Genomic DNA, 20,298 nt, shown 5'->3' on the forward strand with positions numbered 1-20,298 from the left:
ATATCAGTAGTCTTATAATGTATTATTTATCGAATGTTTGAAGCCTACAAGTAGCTCCGACAGGCACAGTTCCGAACGACACCGACATACCATCACACTTGATTTTTTTTTTTTTTTTAATAAATACAGCGAGTTTAACATTTCTTTTGGTATGCTAGATAAAGGGGTGTTTCATGCTGCTCAAGGCAAATTTTCAGTGGGAAATATACTCAATTTACTAATCTATTGGCGCAGTCGACCCGAGCAAAGCGGACTAAACATGCTCGAGTCACAAGGCCCCTCGCACTTCCATATTTTATAAGAACTAGGCTATACAAAACAAATTTCTTTGAAAATATTTCGACAGGAGAATGAATATATCATGTTCACACAAAATCTTGACTCTCTTGGTGCGGTAATATTAACATGTTAAGAGAACTTAATGCCTTTCTTCCTTGCAATCTTGAGAACCGTCCCTCTCGCGAGATTACTCAATTATAAGTGTATCGCTGTCAGCTGTATCTAACGGTAACTATTTTCACTTCTGAGTGTGTAACCAGTGGATGGTTAAAGGATGACACTTATCTGTTCAGCATCAACACACCTCACTCCCATGGGTCTATCCTCCCCTCCATCCATGCATTATATATGTAGGCCTACCTTCTCAACAAGCAAATGTTCTCTATCTAATTTCCATTTCTAGAAGAATTCATGTCTAATTCTTCATTGTGCTCTTGCTATTGTTAATTGTTTGCTTTATCAAAATTCACCACATTAATGACCTTCTTGACAATAACACTACTATTTTTGCAATAACAGAGACATGGCTTGCTTCTTGTGTTCCTATCTCTTGTTAATATCCACAGTTATGTATTGCAGACAGTGACACGGACTACATCCCAAATCATTTTGACCACCATTTAGAGAATTCAGTTCCAGAAGTCCGCCAGATCCCGCCTCCACGTTGGTTTGTGGCGTACTACAGAAATGGGCATGGAAATTTCATCCATGCCTCCTGGTACCTGGCCAAAGAGATCGGCACTATTCCTGAGGGAAATCTCAAAAAGTACGGTAAGGGTGTGCTCGTGCGGGCTAAAGATATTACGCATGCAAGGATGTTGCAACATCTCCCATGCCCTACTGACAGCATGTTTGAGACCGTGAAGGCTCATCCCACCTTTAATTACAGTAAAGGTTGTGTGTACAGTCAGGATCTTTATGAATTTCCTGAGGAGAAAATACTAGCAATGTCCCCTAGCTCTGTCCATAAGGTGACTAAGATGAGGAATTCCTCCAACATGGTCCTTCTCACCTTCTTTGGTTCCACCCTCCCAGACCCTGTTCATATCGGTCCCATCAATATTAGGGTGAGGCGTTTTGTTTCCCGCCCTCTTCAGTGTTTCTCGTGCTATGGGTACAGTCATGGTAAAAGCTCCTACAAGGAAGCTTCTCGATGCGGTAATTGCTTAGCACTAGACTCACATTCTGAGGAGTATTGCAATGCTGCTGCTTATTGTTTCCATTGCCGTGATACTCACCAGGTACGTTCCAGGCAATGCCCAAGGTATCGCCTGGAGCAGAATATTTTTCAGCTTGCTAATTGTCAGTTCATCAGCCTTGGTAGCGCCCGCCGCGAGCTCCTTTACCACCAGAAGGACGGTACTGGTGCGACATCTTATGCTTCATTGGCCGCTCGCTCATCAGCTGAGTCTGCGGGTCCGAAGACAACTCCTGTTACCTCTCGATCTGTTGGGGCAGGTGGTCCTGTTCGTTTGGCTAATAGGTTTGCCCTTTTGTCCGATGACTCAGTTGAATCATCTGAAAGATGTGACGGGAATAATCCGGACTTGACCAAGATGACCCATGTAATGGATGTCCATTTCCCTCCTGTATCGCCTAAGCCTTTGAAGGGCCTGACCAAGCGGCACCGCGGCTCTGCGGAGTCGATAGATTTAGCTCAGCCAAAGCAATCTAAGGTTTCTCCTGGTACACATGATCGTGAGTCCTCCAGGGACCGCTCTGCAATGGTAGCTCCAATAGTTTTTTTTCAGCCTTCTGTGACACCCTCTGTCTCAGATCGGGCTTCTTGTGATGAGGATGGTTTTAGCGTGGAGTCGTCCGATGATATTATCGCAGCCGTCTAAATAAAACTGAAGAATACATCAATAAAACAATTTATTATGGAAACATTTGCTTTCAGAATTTCACAAATGAATAAAAGAAGTTATAACAATGTTGTTCATTTCACATTGACTTGACAAGCTTTCCTCTCGTTATGAAACAAGTCGAAAAGTGTCTCTATTCATTCCACTGTGAAAACGAGACGGCTTTGTCGTAAGCACACAAGGTGAGAGAAGAAAGCCAACAGTGCCGCCTTAACAGTGTTCTAGGAATCGTTATTGTCATCATTATTAACTACTTAAAACATTTGTAAAGAGGTTTGAAGTATCCTAGTAAAACGTGAGAGACAGCTGGACGTGGCGTTGGTAGGTGGCCTCTTTGCATTCCTGCAAAACACGAGGGATTCACTTTCACTCCTCCAACTCCTCCACTTCTTGCTTGTTGCACTGGATTAAGTGCGACTCAGGATCGTAGCTGGGGAAAGAAAAAAAAAACATTTATTTCTATAACGACCTATCTTATACTGAAAGAAAAAAAAATCTAATAAAGTAAAATGTAAATAAAATGACAAGAACATCCCCGTGATCTTTTCCTCCAAAGGAAATCTGCCATGTTTGCATGGAACGAATAACGTCACAACTTTAGTTTTCTTCTTAACGATCAGAGAGAGAGAGAGAGAGAGAGAGAGAGAGAGAGAGAGAGAGAGAGAGAGAGTGATGATGATGGTAATGAGAAGTACGAGTACCTGAAGTAAACTTTCCTGGCTCCTTGGGCTTGTATGTTTCGGAAGTTTTTGCCAATAGGTCTGCCGTGCCCTGGAGGGGACCTGAGGGTCCTAAGCAAGTGCCACAGTCGCCGCGGAGCAACAACTGGATCCCGGAACACTGTCCATACCACAGTCTCCGAGCAGGGGGGTGTTGTTAGTGACCCCTCGTACCTGAGGAGCACAGGGAGGGACTGGTAAGTACGCTATATCATTGTGACAAGTTTTCAATCATAAGAATAACTTGTTGCATTAAATTAATATTTTGTGGCAATCATCCGCAGCTTATTTTCTTGGCCTTACCTGTAGAAGCTGTCCGTGTTCTGAGGAAGGAGGTACCGCAGGATGGTCTGGCGAGGGAAGTGGTTCACGAAGGGACCGTAGGGAACAAGGAAATCCAGCCAGAAGTTTGTAGGTTCATCATGATCGTAGCTGCGGATGGAACAGAAAAGTATAGGATGGAAAAAACGATTTTTTATTTTTTTATGTAGGAGAGAGGGCCAGCCAAGGGCAAGAAAATATAAAAAAAAAGAGGCCAACTTGAATGCTGGTTCTCTAGAAGATAAGGAGAGTGTTAGCCAAAATTTGGGAGCAAATGTCTTGATACTTCCCTCTTAAAAAAAGTCAAGCAGTAGGAAGGCGGAAATACAGAACCAGATTCCAGAGTTTACCAAAGAAAGGTATGAATGATTGAAAGTACTGGTTAACGTTTGCGTTAGAGAGTTAGACAGAATAGGGATGAGAGGAAGAAGAAAGTCTTGTGCAGCAGGAGGAGGGGAGGCATGCAGTTAGCAAGATCAATAGAGCAATTAGCATGAAAATAGCGATAACACAGTGAGAGAAAGAGATGCAACATTTCGTCGGTGAGAAAGAGGCTTAAGACAGTCAGTCAAAGGAGGGAAATTGATGAGACGAAAAGCCCTTGATTCCACTCTATCTAATAAAACTGTGTGAGTGGAACCCCCCCAAATATGCAAAGAGTACTCCATACAGGGGCGGATAAGGCCCTTGTACAGAATTAGCAGCTGGAGAGACGAGATGACTGATGAATGGTTCACATATGAAGCAATGTTAGCAACACAGCAATGCTGAAGTATTGCCCGTACAGGACCAATGTTAGCCTTTGTGCAATACTTGTGAGATATTCAATTCTGCAGAAAAGATGGATAAAGTAAGCCTTTTACTAAATCTTTAGAGGTATTTTGCGTTGGCGACACACAGTTCTGAATGGTCTGCTAAAGTAGTGGTTCCCAAACTGGGGTCCCCGGACCCCTGGGGGTCCCTGAGAAGGTCCTAGGGGGTCCGCTACTTCTCCCGCCAACCTTAGGAGAGAGGATAGAAGGTACCCGTTTTCTTTCACTTTAGCCAGGTGCCGGCGCAGCCGATCGCCACGCACACCGATGATAGCACCTCATTCAACCTGTGATATTTTGGTAACCATAGCATCTAGATGCTTCTGGTTTTTGCATTGCAAAGAGGAAGAGTCGGTTGTGGACATAATATCATTTGTACTCACTCTTTATTGAATTTCCTAGTATAATCAGTATGTGAATACAAGCTATTTTGTGTGTTTCTCGCCAAACCTCCCGAGTTAGCGCGAGTGAAAAGTCTTAAAGTCCCCGAGGTTTAAGGGTTAATTTGAATTTATTACGACGTAGTGTAATGCTCAAATATGTAGGAATGATTTAAGTCTAGAAAGGAAATTATAAGTAGTATTATTATCTTTAAGTAATCTTAAGTATGGAATTAATTATATAAAAAATGACTCACTACTTGAATTGATCACAAATAACTTCCTTTTGTTTTTCTTCTTCTCACTAACACTTAAACAAAACACTTAAGCACTTAAAATTCAGCGATTGCGCCATGTGTCGTCAGACTTTTTTGAAAATATTTCAAATGTTTATTTTAAGACTTTCTTCGTGTAGGAATATGCAAATAGTAAATTTACTGCATTGTAATCATATAATGGGTACCTTGGTATGGTAATAGTAACTTCTGATTGGCAGGGGGTCCTCGGATGGGACTTAAATATCTGGGGGGTCCTTAGCATGGTAAAGTTTGGGAACCTCTGTCAGCAGCTAAACTTCGGAGGAACTCATAGAGCAACGGAAAGGAAAGCTTTGTTTCTTTCTATTATTTACGAGTATCCTTTGAGTTATCTCCTGTGAAGCTTTCTTCGCGTTAAGTCCTTAACATTCCTTGGAAGCATTATTTCATTAGAGCATTGGAAAAAAAATACGTTCAAATTACTTAGTAACCACAAGTACTGAGAAAACCGACAAAATGGAGTTTCGCACATTAGTATTCGCGTGTTTTGGACATGACAACCGTCCCCAAATATCAGAATGCATTGAGATTCTCCCTTGAGAATGAAAGGTTCCTTGTGAGCAAACCTTTACCTCCGAAAACCAATCTTTAGCCGCCATGAGCACAAGTGTCAACTTCCTGTAATGTGGACAATCCGTCACCGCTTCCTGCTGAGGACAAGCATATAATTTCCGTCCTGAAACACTTAAGCCGAAGAGTAGAGAGTTATTAAATATTATCAATCACCCAACTCTTATTTGACTATCATTCTTTCGGCTCCATTTTTTAACACGCTGGTGCTTTGTGTCCCCATCTCATCTCAATGGAGTGGCCTAGTCAGGTTATTTACTCTCTCTTTTTGAACCCAAACCTCAAAATTGAGTTATTAATACTGCTGTTATCCTTGAAATGTCTACAGTTTTCTGTAAAACGGCAAGTTCCTATCTTAATTCCTTGTTTATTAATTATTTGTCTAATTAAAGAAGTAAATAAAAATAGTAGCGGCAATAAATAAATGAATAAATAATGTGTAAGTTCCCCCAAGATGGGAACCACCTTGTCGTGGTGTGGGGGCTTGTGTCCCCCTGTGACCTGATGAGCTAGGCTAGAGGGGCTTAGGCCCCTGCTCCGCCCTTGCGAGGGGAAGAGGGCTACCCATGCTAGTAAGGTCGTCAGTGAAAGGCCAAACTAAATGGTTCCTACGTAAGCTGCCAGTGGACCAGCGGAGCCACCCGCTGGAGGGATTACCCAAGAGGGATCGTCCTGTGTTGGATGGTTGGGTGTCCAGGCTGGGATGCTTTAGGAGGGGGGTCTCAGCTCTGTCGTGGACAAACATGTGGGGATCATGTGGGGCCTTTTTTTTAAATCGATTGGTCCACATGGGGACGAGGTACCCCGTCCACGGCAGCCAGCGCTCGCTCCCATTGTAGTCCCAGTAGGTGGTTTCCTTGCCCCTGGAGCTTTTTTTTGTGTAACTTTTTATATGGGAAAACAAAAAAAATTCAGATTCTCGTGAGGTGGCTGATCTGGCCCGCGAGACGTCATCTTCAGTTCTGAGTAGGGAGGAGGATTCCCCTCCACAAGGGCCTCCCACAGCAGTCTCCTGTTCTGGGAGTTCTTCTGAGGGACGCATTTCTGCTGCATATGACTCCCTTTTGATGGTAAATGTTAATCCATCTTTTTCTTATCACGCCTTGCACTCCCTTCTCAAGGCGTATGGCACGGTTCTTCGCATTCGACTTGTTTATGATAAGGACTTTCCTTCTAACCGCTGCTATGTGACGTTTCTGTCATGTGATGAAGCCCGTTTGGCTTATGAACATGTAGCATCTCTGCCCCTTGCCGGCTCTGGCTTTAAAACTGAACTTCTCCAATCACGTAATATTTCAGACAGTGACATGGATTATATCCCAAATGTTTTTGAAAACTATTTAGAGAATTCAGTTCCAGAAGTCCGCCAGATCCCGCCTCCACGTTGGTTTGTGGCGTACTACAGAAATGGACGCGGGAATTTCATCCATGCCTCCCGGTACCTGTCCAAAGAAATCGGCACGATTCCTGAGGGAAATCTGAAGAAGTACGGTAAGGGGGTGCTCGTGCGAGCTAAAGATATTACGCAGGCGAGGATGTTGCAACATCTCCCATGCCCTACTGACAGCATGTTTGAGACTGTAAAGGCTCATCCCACCTTTAATTATAGTAAAGGTTGTGTGTACAGTCAGGATCTTTATGAATTTCCTGAGGAGGAAATACTGGCTATGTGTCCTAGCTCAGTCCAAAAGGTGACTAAGATGAGGAATTCCTCCAACATGGTCCTTCTCACCTTTTTGGTTCCACCCTCCTGACCGTGTTCATACCTGTCCTATCAATCTTAGGGTGAGGCGTTTTGTTTCTCGCCCTCTTCAGTGTTTCTCATGCTATGGGTACGGTCACGGTAAAAGCTCCTGTAAGGAAGCTTCTCGATGTGGTAATTGCTCTGCACTAGACTCACATTCTGAGGAGCATTGCAATGCTGCTGCTTATTGTTTCCATTGCCGTGATACTCACCAGGTACGTTCCAGGCAATGCCCAGGTATCGCCTGGAGCAGGACATTTTACAGCTTGCTAATAGTCAGTTCATCAGCCTTGGTAGCGCCCGCCGTGAACTCCTTTACCGCCAGAAGGACGGTACTGGTGCGACATCCTATGCTTCATTGGCCGCTTGCTCTTCAGCAGAGTCTGCCGGTCCGAAGCCAACTCCTCCTGCTACCTCTCGCTCTGTTGGGGCGTGTGGTCCTGTTCATTTGGCCAATAGGTTTGCCCTTTTGTCCGATGACTCGGTTGAGTCATCTGTTAAAAGTGACGAGAATAATACGGACTTGACAAAAGTCACCCATGTAGTGGATGTCTATTTGCCTCCTGTATCGCCTAAGCCTTTGAAGGGCCTGACCAAACGGCACCGCGGCTCTGCGGAGTCGATAGATTTAGCTCAACTTAAAAAATTAAAGGTTTCTCCCGGTGTACATGATTGTGAGTCCTCAAGGGACCACTCTGCAATGGTAGCTCCAGTAATTTCTGTCCTGCCTTTTGTGACGCCCTCCGCCTCAGATCGGGCTTCTTGTGATGAGGACGTTCTTAGCATGGAGACGTCCGATGATATTGTCACAGCCGTCCCTCGTGGACCCGCTGTGTAGAAAAGTGCAGTCCAGCCTGATCCTCGTCCTTCGATGACCGGTAGGAGTGATGATGGTTCGCATTACTCACCGGTAGGCCGAAAGGCTGCGGTCCAACGACCCGGCACATCTCAACTCCCGGTGTCTTCTCGTCGGTTGATTATTTCTAGCCAGGTGAGTCACGGGCAGCCCTTCAAAAGGCTCGCCCGTCCACTGCACCCAAATAGTCATCTTCAAGCTTCTACAGTGGAACTGTAGAGGCCTTCGCGCCTCGTGGGGGGAACTCCGAGCTTTACTGTCGGAGTTCTCTCCAGCCTGTGTAGCTCTACAAGAGACTATGCTAGGTGATAGTACTTATTCTAGTCCTCCTGGCTATCGTGCCTTTTTAGCACTCCTTTCCTGACCAGGGCCACCACGGTGGCACAGCTATCCTAGTCCGTCAGGATATACCTGTTGTCCCCTTGCAACTCTCTCCCTTCAGGTGGTTGCTGTTAAGGTCTTTATGGGACGATCCTACACTATTTGCAGTTTATATCTCTCCTCCTCGGGTTCCTGTCTCCAGGGGTGAGCTTGACGGCCTGGTGCGTCAGCTGACTCCGCCTTTCCTTTTGTTGGGAGATTTTAACGGCCGTCACCCATTGTGGGATGAAGGTGCTAGTAATCCTCGTGGGGTTTTAATCGGTTCTTTTATTGAGGATGAGGGATTGGAGGTTTTAAATTCTGGGGATGTTACACATTTCCACAGTCCTACTGGGACTTTTACAGCTATCGATCTTTCTCTTGTACATCTAATTCTTTCCTTGATTTTGATTGGCGGGTCCTACCGGATTTACACGGTAGTGACCACTTTCCGATTTTATTGGAATCTGTGAACTCTGAGCCACAGTCCCGGTCCCCAAGCTGGCTTTTAGACAGGGCAGATTGGCCTCGATTCACAGACCTTAGCTCATTTATCCGTCCGTTGGCTGACTTTTCTACTTGTGCTGAGGCTGTTGATTATTTTACTGATTTTTACATTCAGCAGCGCTTCAGACAATCCCTAGGACGTCCGGTCGCTTTACTAAGCGTCCCATTCCTTGGTGGAATGCAGCATGCACCAACGCTGTGAAAGAGAAACGGGCAGCTTTCTCGTCTCCGGCGACATCGTGGGGACCCGCAGTGTCTGGAAGGTTTTCGACGCTGCCGAGCTCGGGCCAACCGCGTTTTGAAAGAGGCACAAAGAGCCTCTTGGAAAGCCTATGTCTCTTCCATTAACGTCCGCATCCCTCTTACGGATGTCTTCAACAAAGTCCGCCGAATTGCTGGGAAGTATTCTGCTCCTTCCCCACCAGTTTTGTTGTCTGCTGGGCGAACGGTGGCAGACCCTAAGACTGTCGCCGACCTCTTCGCGGAGCACTTTGCCAGTGTTTCCCGGAGGCATCCTGCAGCCCCAGGCGCACGTCACCGCCAGAGAATGGAATCTCTCGGCATAAATTTTTCTTCCACTGGAGGGGAGTCTTATAATGTCCCTTCTCTGCCTCCGAGTTGCGGACTGCTTTGTCCCAGTGTCATGACTCTTCTCCTGGTCCAGATGATATTCCTTATGCCTTCTTGCGCCACATGTCTGACAGTGCTTTTAACTTTTTATTAAATCTTTATAATATGATTTGGCATACTGGTGACTTTCCATCATCTTGGGCTGTCGCAGTGGTTCTCCCATTTCCGAAGCCTGGGAAACTACCGTCCTATATCTTTGACATCCTGCATTTGTAAAGTATTAGAAAAGATGGTAAATGTAAGACTCATGTGGTACTTGGAGAGGGGGAAGTACTTGTCATCGGTACAGTATGGCTTCCGTAAGATGAAGTCTACTACTGATGCTCTTTTATCCCTAGAGTCTTCTATTTGTGAGGCCTTCGCTAATCCCCACCATCAAGTAACAGTTTTTTTTTTGACCTGGAGAAGGCCTACGACACGGCTTGGTGTCATGGCATTTTACAGTCTTTGTTTAATTTTGGCCTTCCTTGGCCACCTTCCTATTTTTATCCAGCAGTTTTTATCCAGACGTCTTTTACGGGTTCGAGTGGGAGTGTTCTCTCCGAGGCTACTGCTCTAAATGATGGTGTCCCACAGGGAAGTATTCTTAGTGTTACACTATTTGCAATCGCCATAAATGGTGTTATAGATACTCTCCCAGATGGCGTTCACAGCTCCTTATATGTTGATGATTTATGTATTTCTTTTGCTGCTGCTAGGATGTCACTGATTGAGCGCAAGCTCCAACTGGCAATCAATAGGGTGTCCAGTTGGGCCAACATGAACGGTTTTCGATTCTCCACCTCGAAGACCGTAGCCATGCATTTTTGTCGCAACCGTGGTGTCCATCCAGACCCTGATTTATACCTAGCCAATAGACGCCTCTCATGTGTGGAGGCGACCTGATATCTTGGCCTTTTGTTTGACAACCGTCTTACTTTGGTTCCCATTTCCGTTCTCTTAAGGCGTCTTGTCGGCAGGCATTATCCCTTCTTCGGGTTTTAAGTCACACCTCTGGGGGTGCGGACAGGGACACTTTGCTGCTTCTTCACCGTACACTTATACTTCCTAAGCTGGAATACGGCTTTGAGATCTACTCATCCGCAACGGATGCACGGTTACACGTGCTTGACTCCGTGCATCATGCTAGGATCTGCTTGGCTACGGGTGCATTTCGGACCTCTCCAATACCTAGCCTACTAGTGGATGCTGGTTTCTGGCCGCTCGACCTCCGGCGCCAGTCTTCGATGCTCCGGTGTTGGTTTCGCACCCACCGTCTTCCTGATTCTGTCCCTTGTCTGTCAATATTGCGGGACTCGCGTTCGCAGGCGTTTGTCACTCAACCAAGTCTCCCTAAACCTTTTGGCCTTCGAGTCGCAAATCTCATGGCGGAATTATCTATCGACCCCACTCCTGTCTACTCTTTCCGGCTCCCACGAGTTGGTTATTGGCAGCTTCCTGTTGTCTCATTATGCCCTCCTGCCATGGATGGCAAGAAGGATTTTCTGCAAGCTCTGTTCTACATACGGTTTTTAGAAAATTTTTTTTTTTTATCCATTCTGATGATATCCCTGTTTTTACTGATGGTTCCAAATCCGATGAAGGCGTTGGTTTTAGTGTGGTTTTCCTCTCCTTCTACCAGTCTGGCAGCCTTCCTTCAGTGGCATCCGTCTTTACTGCGGAGCTGTCTGCCATAGTCCTAGCTTTACAGATAATTTTTACTCTCCCGGTTTCGTCTTTTACAATTTTTAGTGACTCGCAGTGCTCTTACTGCTCTCTCTTCCATTATTTCCCTTAACCCATTGGTTTTATCCGCCTTGGAGTGGCTATATCTGCTTACCAAAAGAGGATATCGTGTTGGGTTCTGTTGGGTCCCTGGTCACGTTGGTGTTCCCGGGAATGAACATGCAGATCGCCTCGCTAAAGAGGCAGCAAGTCGCGCTCCATCTCCTGCCCCTGTTCCGTTTCGAGATGTATTTCAGTAATTCGTGGCGATTGTTGCAAGATGGCAGAGGAGGTGGCAAACGGGGCTTGCCACCTCGAAAATGGGAGAGATCACTAGTTCTGCTATCCCTCACTGGACATACACCCATTTCCGGGACCGCCGTACACAAAGTTTATTAACGCGACTGCGAATAGGTCACACGTTCCTTACGCAAAACTACCTGTTGACCAGGGACCCTCAACCTTACTGTGATGACTGCCTGGTGCCACTTACGGTGCGGCACCTACTTGTAGAGTGCCCTAGCTTGATTGACCTGAGACACCGCTACCTCTATCGGTGCCGCGATGGAGATAGCGGTGTCTATCACCTATCTAAGGTCCTTAGACCAGCGTGTCTGGCCCTTGGCCATGATGTTTTTAGTTTTTTTGGGAGAAGCTGGCCTTTTCCCAATTTGTGAATTTTAGAATTTTATTTTATTTCGTTATAAGTATTTTTATTTTCATTGTATTTTTAGCTTTTTTTTTTAGCTAGTTTTAATTGTTTTGTTTTTAATTGCTCTTAGTTATTTTATATTTATTCTTGTCTTAATTAAAATTTTGTAGCGGCGCCAAATGACCTTAGGTGTTGCGGCGCCCAACTCAAAATCCATCCATCTATTCTTTTATGTTCAAATCGCCTTTATTTACGCACTTTAAAGGTCTCTTTAAATGCCCCGCCACGTGGTAGGCAACGTTGCTTGTGATTTTGCAGCATTTTTAATTTCTTTTTATTTTCTAGTGTATTTATGTTATAGACCTTCATATGGTTACATCAGGACAGAGCGGGAGGGAGGCTATTTGCCTTGTACGAGTAGTAGGCTATGCGGTCGGCAGTCATAGGTAGATCATATTTGGACGGTCAGGAGTGCGTTCTAACCATTCACTCAAAGATATGATTGGATGAATGCCTTTTTGTCCAACCCTGTCATTGGAGTTCAAGGTTTATGTTGACTAGTGTAACCGTGGCTTTTACCGGTAGAGCTGCTGCTTGCTTTCATAGTCGTCCACAGCAGCCACCAGCCACACTGCGAGCACCGCCACGCCGTCAGGGTGTTCTTTCGCCTCTCCCACGTTCCTGTACCTGGCGGTTTAATGGTGAGGTTATTATGATTCTTTTTTTCACCCAGAGAACAAGCAGTAAAATGTTCTAGGTAACTCTCATTACAATTATTGTTATGAGCAACGTTCATCTACAACAGTGGTTCTTAACCTCTTTACTACCACGCCCCCTCTAGGAACTGCTCTTTCCCTCCACGCCCCCCTTGCATCTATAGACAAATTTCACTCCCAGATTTAAAAAGAAAAAAAAAAAGGCTTTTTAGTCCATTTACTAAGCATGAATTACATTAGTGAGATATTTGACACTGCTCTAAGCTACCAGATCTTGAATACATGGTTAGTGAGATATTTGACACTGCTCTGAGCTACTAGATCTTGAATACATGGTTAGTGAGATATTTGACACTGCTCTAAGCTACCAGATCTTGAATACATGGTTAGTGAGATTTGACACTGCATCTTAGCTACCAGATCTTGAATACGTGGTCGAATGCTTGAGAGTGCACAACGCAAGTCCCTTGCAACGTTCAGGCGATTTCTGTACTTGGTTTTGATAGCAACGAGCTCTTGTCATGAAAATAACCCATAAATAGAAAAACTTCTACTTTTCACCTGAGGCTCGTGCCCCCCCCCCCGAAATCACCCACGCCCCCCAGGTTAAGAACCACTGATCTACAATGTGAAAATATCAACGACCACTTACTTCTTCTTGTAATGAACGAAATGCATTTCCCCGGCAAAGCTGCAGTCCAGCAGGCGGTGTTCAGATCCCTCCCCGTTGTTCCTGCCCCAGTGGAAGTGGAAGGAATCCAACACATACTCGTCACTCAGGCCGCCACCAAGAAGATGAGGCAGGTTTGAAGACAGAGGCACCAGATTCGCTTTGAGACTATGACCGTTGACTTCTAAAGTGATGTTGATGAGCTGGAAATACACTCGTTAGTTAACCAATCATGATCGATGTACCTCAGGTGCTAATAACATGTGTTTCACCTTGTGTGACACACTGGTCTTATCTTACTGACATCTTGTGACATTTATGACTTTCTGGATACCAATAATTTGTCAATATGAACTCTGCTAAAGTAATAGATTAATGCTATGTCCTTGATTAATTAGCATCTCACAGTTATTTCGTCACGCGGGGATACACACTTACGCCGTAATTGTCAAAGATGAATGGAGGAAAAGAGGAAGTGTAAACTGTCTTGAAGTTGAGTGGCGACTGATTGCTCCCTGTGTTGCAGGATCCATCCCACTTATGTTGGTTGTCGTAGTCGTAGTCGGTCGCTGCCACACCGCTGTGGACACATGGGACACATGTTTTGTACTGTATATTCAACATAATCGTACCAGGAAGAATTGATAAATAAGAGCCGCGCAACTACTTCCTGCACACTTTCAATGCTACCACAGCCCCTGGTGGTGCATTGCTGTGTGATCAACTTTGAGATAATGTGATGCCTGGAGAATGCGTCAAAAATCTTGTTCATTTCTCAAATGCTATGGTGTCCAGCGCAGCACTGAATTGTTGAAAAACAAATCTTGCCGGAACGAGACAGAGGCGACACGGAACGATAAAACTCAGTAAAGGAGAGGGAACGTTTCTCTCCATCAACAGAGTAAACACTGGATCAAATATATTTGTGGTTGATGAACCCTAGCGGAGGGTGGCGATATCTTGTCGCTTGAATAAACATATGAATGAATTTACACTAGAGTATTTCTGAATTGACGCGAATCACTGAAGAGCAACACAAACAGGAAAGCAAGTTAATGTCAGTGTTTGTTGACCTCTTGAGTTACATGTAAATTAACTTTTCTGGCTCATGTTTTACTTTGTGAAGATTATAAGTCATCTACTGATTGAGAGAATTAGCAGGAACAAGTGTTGATAAAATATGATAAGGAATCGCATCTCAAGGCATCATAAGTGGACAACACAGGAGTAGGTACGTCGGTATGTTGGGTAGACATGTGCACACTCATCTCACCACCACCAGCAGGAAGGAGACACACTCGCCTCACCACCACCAGAAGGAAGGAGACACACTCACCTCACCACCAGCAGAAGGAAGGAGACACACTCACCTCACCACCAACAGCAGGAATGAGACACACTCACCTCACCACCACCAGCAGGAAGGAGACACACTCACCTCACCACCACCAGCAAGAAGGAGACATACTCACCTCACCACCACCAGCAGGAAGGAGACACACTCACCTCACCACCAGCAGGAAGGAGGCAGACTCACCTCACCACCAGCAGGAAGGAGAGCGTCACCAGTGCGCATGTCGCCATCATCGTGTCCTCCCTTCTGACGCCCATTGTTCTCTATGGACCACCTGGACGTTGAAAGAGCGAGGACTTAGCTGTGTTGGTCGTAGTGGCGGTAATATAAGGCTGTGCTGGTGGTTGTAATGACAAAGCTGAGAGAGTAAGGACGATCACTCTTCTTGTCTTTCATCACAAGAAGTGTTACATATTTGAGTCTTTATTTCTAGTTCTAAGTCTGTACTGCTCACGCATATTGACACACATGTATCAATCTCATCAACTCCCCTCCTCTGACTGACTGTCTTCAGCCTCTTTCTCACCGCCGAAATGTTGCATCTCTTTCTATCTTGTATCGCTATTTTCATGCTAACTGCTCTACTGATCTTGCAAATTGTATGCCTCCCCTCCTGCGGCCTCGCTGCACAAGGCTTTCTTCTTCCTCTCATCCCTAGTCTGGCCAATTCTTTAATACAAGACTTAACTAGTACTCTCAATCATTCATACCTTTCACTGGTAAACTCTGGAACTCCCTGCCTGCTTTTGTATTTCCATCTTCCTACGACTTGACTTCCTTTAAGAGGGAGGTTTCAAGACATTTGTCCCTGCATTTTGGCAATTTCCTTACTAATCTTTTATAGAACTTGCATTCAAGTGGGCCTTTTTTTAATGTTTTGTTGTCCTTGGCTAAATTCCCTCTTGCATAAAAGAAATATTATGAATTCCATTATTGTGTGTAAAGAAAAGATGTTGAATAAATGCATTACTTTACTGTTTGTTTGCTATTCTGCCCCGTTCATGTTGCTTTCAGTATTTAGTATTCTGCGTCACCGGCGGGTGCGCGCCATGTATAAGGTTGAGAGCAGGCAGGTGTGGCATGAAGTGTCCCACCATGACGAAATGGGAAAGTTCCCAAGATATCGTACCGCACGCCGGCAAAACGCACGCCGAGCCTGCAGGGAGAGGATCTCCTCATCCAGTACAATTTTAATGGGGAAAACGCTCCAACAATCTTGATTTTCCAAAAAACTTAACATAGTTTAGTATATCATTCAGTATACCTATTTTGAGGAAGTGTACGTTTCTGGCAGTCGAAATTTACTAAAATATATGTATGGGGATCTCTAAGTAGTAAAAGAAGTCTATATAAAGTGGTCGCCGACCGTGACGGACGTTCATATCCCTGCTGGTCTGTACTCTGACCGCTGTGCGTGGTGGTGTATGACTACGGTGCATTTGTTACCACTTGTCAAATAACCAGTGCTGGTGACAAACAGCAGCTGGCTGCTTTATAGCGTCATTTTTTTTTTTACTTAATTAGGAATTATATTTGGTTACATTGATAATAATAAAGCAGCAGCAGAACATTCCATATTTACCTAGTTCTCAAGTAAATAGTTTTGTTAAATGGTGTGATGATAATTATTTGAATTTAAATGTAAAAAAGACAAAGGATTTTCGTAAGAGGAAGAGGTGGACTCAAAATCTCGTAATTAAAAAGGAACAGGTAGAAATTGTACATGATTATAAATATTTAGGGCTGCAAATTGATGATAAAATAACTGATGTAAACACAAAAAAGGTGTATGGTAAATGTATGCAGAGAATTCACTTTCTGAGAATTTTAAGAAATCTAAAAGTGGAAAATACTATTCTTGCTATGTTCTTTATATAAGTCTGTTATTGAGTCAACTCTGTTTTGGTTTAACAACGTTGTATGGGTGCTTAACTGTAAAAACAAAACAAAAAGAAACTCAAAAAAGTTGTGAGAATTGGTGATAAATTGGGTGTAAAGGTAACAGCACTAGATGACCTATATTCTAGAAATGTATTGTGTACAACTAGGAAAATAATGAACGACAATACCAATCCTCTCAATGATAACTACGTGTTCTTAAGATCTGGAAAAAGATTGAATTTTCCTTCACAGAAGACATCTAGATATAAAAGTTCATTTGTACCAGTTAGCATTAAATTGTATAATTCTGTCCATGCAAAAAAGGTAAAGTTATTGCTTCCATTGTGATTTCAATTCTGATGCAGGATAAATTTACAGCATGGTGTTTTTAAAATAGTGTAGTATATATAGTTTTAGTCTTGGACCTTACCTTGTCACAGATATTTTATTGTGTGTTGTACTGTATGTGTGTTTTAACTGTAACTTTGAATGATCTGGATCCACAAAGAGTTTCAATTTGTATGTATCATTACAAATTGACTAGATAAAGTATTTATTATTATTATTATTATTATTATTATTATTATTATTATTATTATAAAGGCATAAAGGCAACGTTAATGATGGAAATGCTATTAAGAGTTAGGTAAGTAAAATTGATATTAGCATGAATGATAATGATGAAAGGTTTAGTACTGTTGATTCTTTTAAATGTTGTCATCAGTATTGCTCACCTTGGTGTTGCTGCTATGTTCTTTATTATCTATCGTTACTACTACTACTACTACTACTACTACTACTACTACTACTACTACTACTACAGCTATTATTATTATTATTATTATTATTATTATTGTTATTATCATCATCATTATTGTTGTTGGTGTTAGTGTTGGTGTTGGCAATGGTGTTGGTGGTGTTGGTGTTGGGCGTAGAGCAAATTAATCGTGCGTCTGGTAGGGCAGGTCTTTACATCTAGTCTCGTCATGGTTGGACACTTCTTCATGCCACACAGGCACTATAGGAATTACTACCTACAGGTACACTGTGACTCATTCGTTGCTTCACAATAGTACTTCTCTTTTATGCTATGATACCGATTAGTATAGTAAGCAAATCTCTCTCTCTCTCTCTCTCTCTCTCTCTCTCTCTCTCTCTCTCTCTCTCTCTCTCTCTCTCTCTCTCTCTCTCATTTTTATATATATATATATATATATATATATATATATATATATATATATATATATATATATATATATATATAATATATATATATTGTGTTGCAGGCTATCACATGTGGAAGAAACGCCTTCCATGCATATATTAGCGAAACAATGAATAGATATTTAATTTGCGAGTTGAAATATTTTACAACCGTTTCCTCGCGTGTATTTTGAGTAGTCTGTCCTGAAATACTTACTACTGCAGTCTATGTTAACAATGCCTGTGATGATTTTAAACGCTTACATTGAGTCGCGTCTATAGTCTTCTTTGTGTTAAGTAGTACAAATTCAATTTTTAAAAGCGCTTTTCGTATAACTTGTTTCTTAGGGTTAGTATATATATATATATATATATATATATATATATATATATATATATATATATATATATATATATATATATATATATATATATAGATATAGATAGATAGATAGATAGATAGATACTAACCCTAAGAAACAAGTTATATGAAAAGCGCTTTTAAAATTTGAATTTGTACTACTTAACACAAACAAGACTATAGACGCGACTCAATGTAAGCGTTTAAAATCATCACAGGCATTGTTAACATAGACTGCAGTAGTAAGTATTTCAGGACAGACTACTCAAAACACACGCGAGGAAACAGTTGTAAAATATTTCAACTCGCAAATTAAATATTTATTTATCGTTTCGCTATTATATGCATGGAAGGCGTTTCTTCCACATGTGATAGCCTGCAATATAATATAGAAACCTTTGAATGCCGTCTTGATAAACTTTTTGTCCCCAATACGCACCTAACTGCATTCGTTTGTTAGAGGTTAACTCCTTGCCTCCACGATTTATAGATTAGCACGGTCACACATATCGCTTGCACAAATTAACGTCACACACTTTGCCGGTTATTTGGCTTCAGACATTTCATACAACATACATTCATCACCACAGTCAACAACAGTCACACATTCATGCAGGAAGTTTCCTAACTCTACTCCCTTTCGCTGCCCACTCTCTTTCCTTCATAATGCACGATTCACTCACTTAACTCCTCAGTCTACGCACAGACTGCAAAAAACTCAAGCTCCTTAAATCTCTCTCTCTCTCTCTCTCTCTCTCTCTCTCTCTCTGATTGGTTTAATGTTGTACAGATGGGAAGGAGCCTTTGGTGTGGTAAAGAGCCAGAAAGAAGACTTGTTTGGGTGACCTGATACACGCGGATGAGCTCTTCACGCAAAGCATATTTCTTAACCCTAACTATAACACAGAGGGGGCAGAAACACATTGAACATTTACAGAGTATTCTTAAGTACATTACCTACGTAGCTCCTGTGTGCTTGTGACGTGTTTGCTGCACCAGGCTTGAGACGCTCCTGTGAGGACTGTGTGAGGTGTTGTGAAGACGCCATTCCAATAAGCCCCTGTTCTTATATCCCAGTGTATTCGTATTCAAATAACTGTTCTGAAAATTGCCTTGACCAGTGCAGTTGTAGACGTTGAATAAATTTTCTTACATCGACCATTTCTTTATGCACTGCAAGGCACTGACGTATGTGTTCAAGGATTATATAAGGATGGATGGATGGACAAAAAGTTAGGCGCCGCAACATCGAAGGTTATATGGCGCCGCTACAATTTTTAATTAAGACAATATAGTTTATAAAAACACTAACTAAAAGCAATTAAACAATACAAATCTAAGTAACAAAATACTAAAAATACAATAAAACTAAATAAAACATTAACCCTTTACCTCCTGAAAAAAAAATTCAAATTTTGTTTTAACCTTCATAGTATTATCCTATTGAACATAAAAATGATGAAAATGGCCCCTAAATTGAAAATAATATATCGAATGCTGAGATATACATTGTGACCATATGATTACCTAAGGAGAAAATGGATACAAAAGACTCCATATTCCGTAAACACTGCTTTATTGGCAATAAAGAACAAAATCATTTTCTGATGTATACTTAAAGATAACATAAACGAAAATTGTCTCTTCTACGAAAATGACATCTCAAATTGTTGGAACTACTGAAAAAAATAAACATACATTCACATGTGTATCTTATTTACGCTTGTGATAAGAAGCAAAGCATAGAATACATAGGTAGTCCGACATCACATTTGCAACGCTGTGCGCACTACAGATTTGCAATTCTCACCCATGCACTTTCTTCTTGCATGACCCTGAAGTGATTGAACGAAGTCACCCAAGTTGTCATATCTCATTTCTACAGTACCAGGTACAAAAAGCTTCCTTCTCCCGGGGGCTTTTGGCTCTACTTTATACATGAATAAGTAGGCTGAGAAAGACTGAGAAATTAAGACTCTGGCCCTACCAGGTCTGTAGCTGTGTTAATGACAAGAAACACTGAGTTGCCTTTCCTGTAGCAATCAGGTTTCTCTGTTTCTGACAGCTTGATTGCGATGTTCTCCTTTGCAGACTTGGTCATGCTGTCATGTGAGCTGAACAAAGTCAATGTCACCAGTTCCTGGTTTAGATACCAGCAGTGGTTGTTAATTTTCTTAAGAAAAGAGGTCGCCAGTTCATAGTTATGCTCCTTGTATTGCAGCATGTCCTTCATAAGCTGGAGGACATGGATAGGTGCGTCAGCAGATGTGGCAGTCACCCAGTGGCTGGTGTAGAATAAGGTCAGTAAATTGTTTACCCTCTCCAGCTTGAAGGTAGTGTCCTTGTTTTATATATATATATATATATATATATATATATATATATATATATATATAT

The 20,298-nt window shown here is 42.7% G+C and overlaps 1 protein-coding gene across 2 annotated transcripts; it reads right to left on the bottom strand.

The window, feature by feature from the left end:
- Nucleotides 1–2,137: 2,137 nt before the first annotated feature.
- LOC123502861 (putative carbonic anhydrase 3) lies at nt 2,138–19,013 on the bottom strand. Of its 2 annotated transcripts, none has more exons than XM_045252129.1 (8): nt 18,859–19,013; nt 14,640–14,730; nt 13,541–13,682; nt 13,085–13,305; nt 12,296–12,403; nt 3,167–3,295; nt 2,846–3,037; nt 2,138–2,574 (listed from the first exon to the last, which is right to left on the bottom strand). In XM_045252129.1, the coding sequence occupies exons 2-8, from the start codon at nt 14,711–14,713 to the stop codon at nt 2,511–2,513; spliced, it is 930 nt and encodes a 309-aa protein (XP_045108064.1). In that variant the 5' UTR covers nt 14,714–14,730; nt 18,859–19,013; the 3' UTR covers nt 2,138–2,510. The 2 variants fall into 2 exon arrangements, with proteins under 2 accessions (XP_045108064.1, XP_045108065.1); XM_045252130.1 differs by having other exon boundaries at nt 18,863–18,932.
- Nucleotides 19,014–20,298: the final 1,285 nt, after the last annotated feature.

This window comes from Portunus trituberculatus, chromosome 12 (assembly GCF_017591435.1).
Source record: "Portunus trituberculatus isolate SZX2019 chromosome 12, ASM1759143v1, whole genome shotgun sequence".
Taxonomy (NCBI): domain Eukaryota; kingdom Metazoa; phylum Arthropoda; class Malacostraca; order Decapoda; family Portunidae; genus Portunus; species Portunus trituberculatus.

What these genes read in the sequence shown, in the direction of transcription:
- LOC123502861 (XM_045252129.1), bottom strand. Translation starts at nt 14,713, where the DNA reads ATGGGCGTCAGAAGGGAGGACACGATGATGGCGACATGCGCACTGGTG. An exon ending in TCCTTCCTGCTGGTGGTGAG is followed by an intron (nt 13,683 to 14,639) that starts GTGAGTCTGCCT and finishes ATGTGTCCACAG; the next exon opens with CGGTGTGGCAGCGACCGACT. An exon ending in AACACGGACAGCTTCTACAG is followed by an intron (nt 3,038 to 3,166) that starts GTAAGGCCAAGA and finishes TGTGCTCCTCAG; the next exon opens with GTACGAGGGGTCACTAACAA.